The following is a 2,207-nucleotide window of genomic DNA, read 5'->3' as shown; positions in this document are numbered from 1 at the left end:
ACCAGCAGCCCCATCCTGTCCCCCCAGACCTGGCAGGGGGAAATGGGGTATTAGTCCCCCCTCTGCCCCAGGGCTCAACCTGATGGGGTTCTTCCAGCCCCACTGCAACCCCAAACCACCTCCCCGCACACCCCTCCTGGGCAAACGAAGACTGGTGGGCAGTATCATACCATCATACAGGTCCCAGCATGGCACTGGGAGCAGGGACACCCGCGCCGGCAGCGTGAGGAAAGGGGGATGAGGGAGGGGGATCAGGGTGCCCAGCTCCCGACAAGCACAGCACCCTCACCGCCGGCTTTTGTGGGCACCCATTGTGACAGCCGGGTGACCCAGTTTCCCCCGGCAGCGAGGCACCCACTCCACACATCGGGGAATGAAGGTGCTGCTCCCCCCATGGGCCTTCTCCACCTCCCCAACCCCGAAAGCCAGATCCAGCCATGCCAGGGGTTTGCCTTTGCCCCAGGGGTGGGCAGGGACGCAGCCCCCATCGTCCCAGCCACCGGCGGGGAGTCAGTGGGACAGGGATGGTTTCACCTTCAGGTCACCTTGAGAGTCCTTGATGCCCCATGAAGCACTTGAGGGGTGCACAGAGCCTTTAACCCCCCTGCCCCCAATATCTGCCTGAAGCCCGTTCCTCCCACAGCCGCCTAACGCTGCCCACCCCAAGATACACCCTCTGCCTCCAGGATCCAGCACATTTAATGGGCAGCAGGAGGACACGGGGCTAGGGGGGACAATCCAGGGAGGTGAGGAGGGAGCAGGGGACTGTGGGGTCTGCTCAGGATGGATGAACCCCCAATCCCCAGCCCTCTCCCCCACGAGAACAAGCCCTCAATACCGCACTTCTCCTCCCTGTCGTCCTCCGGCCAGACCTCGCTCCCGGCCCCTGCGGCTCTCGGCAACGCCTAGCTGGCCCCGGTCTCCCTTTTATCTCCTGCTCACTCTCCCCGCCCAGGAGGGAGGAGAAGAGCCCGGCCGGAGCTGGGACTGCATCCCGGCCACCACCACCTGCCTTGGCGGACGGCAACAAGGCAGGCATTGTACTCCTCGGTGCCACGCAGCTTCAGAGTCCTGCTGTGACAGCCCAGTCCGAGCCATGCTGGGGCAAAGTGGTGCCTGGTGCTGGGCTGGCGCAGAGGGTGCCAGGCGGTGCCGCGGGGAAAAGCTGGGCACGGCCACTCAGAACCCCCCCACGGGCACAGGAGGGCCGCCCGCATTGCCAAAGGCACCACGTGCACCAAAGGCTTGCAGGACCATGGGGTGACATCAAACGGTGCCACCCATGCACAAGGTCCCCAGGGAACCAGCAGCACAGCCTCTGTCACCCTGCAGCCAAAAAGGCAGGTGCCTGCCCTGCACCCCTGGGGTGCTGGAGCTGCCTGCCCTGCGGGGTGGCACCCCACAGGCCATGCCATCCTGGCACGTGGTGTCACAGCCGCCCTCGGGCCATGCTTGGCCCCACAGCAAGTCCCTGGCATCTGGTGCCGTGCCTCCTGCCCAGCCCCACACCAGGGGGGCTGTGGTGGCGTGAGGAGCCAGTGCTCCCTTGGGAAATCACAGCACCAGTGGATTCCGCCCCTCAACCAAACAAGAGGAGCTCACCACTTTGGCGGCACGCGGACATCTCTGCAAATATTTGAGCGGTTTATCGTACCTGGCTCTGTACAAAAACATGATAAGGCAGGGAAGGGCAACAGACACAGACACAACGTGGGCAGCGACACGGTCCCAGACACATGAAGAGGGGGGGATTTGTCCGAAAACAGCCATGAGCAGCAGGGAGAGAGGGATCGCTGCTGTGGGACTGGAAGGGCTCAGGGATGTCAGCAAGGACACGGGGCCATGGGTTGTGGTTGGGGAGCAGGCACAGCTGCGTGGGGTCAGCCTGGAGCAGACCTATCTCGTGACCAATGTCGGACCATCCGCAGAGCTGTCACCCCCCATCCGCACGCTGCTTCCCCCCCAAGTCCCAGGCGGGTACCCCGGGCACCGTGAAGCACCCAGCACTGAGCAGGGGCACGTGTCCCCCGCTGCATTCCCAAGCCCTGACGGGGTTCGGGCTGGCATGCAATGACCCAGCACAGACATGAGCCATTTCATCACCGGTCCTAGGGGACCCCCTGCCACCGCCTGGCAGCCGGTTCGTCTCCTCCCTTCGCTCGTCCCCCCGCCGGCGGCCCCCCTGCCTGCCGGTCCCCGCCCCGGCA

The 2,207-nt window shown here is 64.9% G+C and overlaps 1 protein-coding gene across 1 annotated transcript in view; it reads right to left on the bottom strand.

Annotated features, from left to right (window-relative positions):
- Window positions 1-993, bottom strand: part of LOC103919158 (selenoprotein Pb-like) — a 3,517-nt gene extending 2,524 nt beyond the window's left edge. The window contains 1 exon segment of the mRNA XM_009326619.1: window positions 943-993. Within this exon segment, the coding sequence (XP_009324894.1) occupies window positions 943-993 (51 nt within the window).
- Window positions 994-2,207: the final 1,214 nt, after the last annotated feature.

This window comes from Pygoscelis adeliae, unplaced genomic scaffold, assembly GCF_000699105.1.
Source record: "Pygoscelis adeliae isolate BGI_AS28 unplaced genomic scaffold, ASM69910v1 Scaffold306, whole genome shotgun sequence".
Taxonomy (NCBI): Eukaryota; Metazoa; Chordata; class Aves; order Sphenisciformes; family Spheniscidae; genus Pygoscelis; species Pygoscelis adeliae.
The sequence above is the reverse complement of the archived record's forward strand: the minus strand, read 5'-3'. Positions and strand labels throughout refer to the sequence as shown.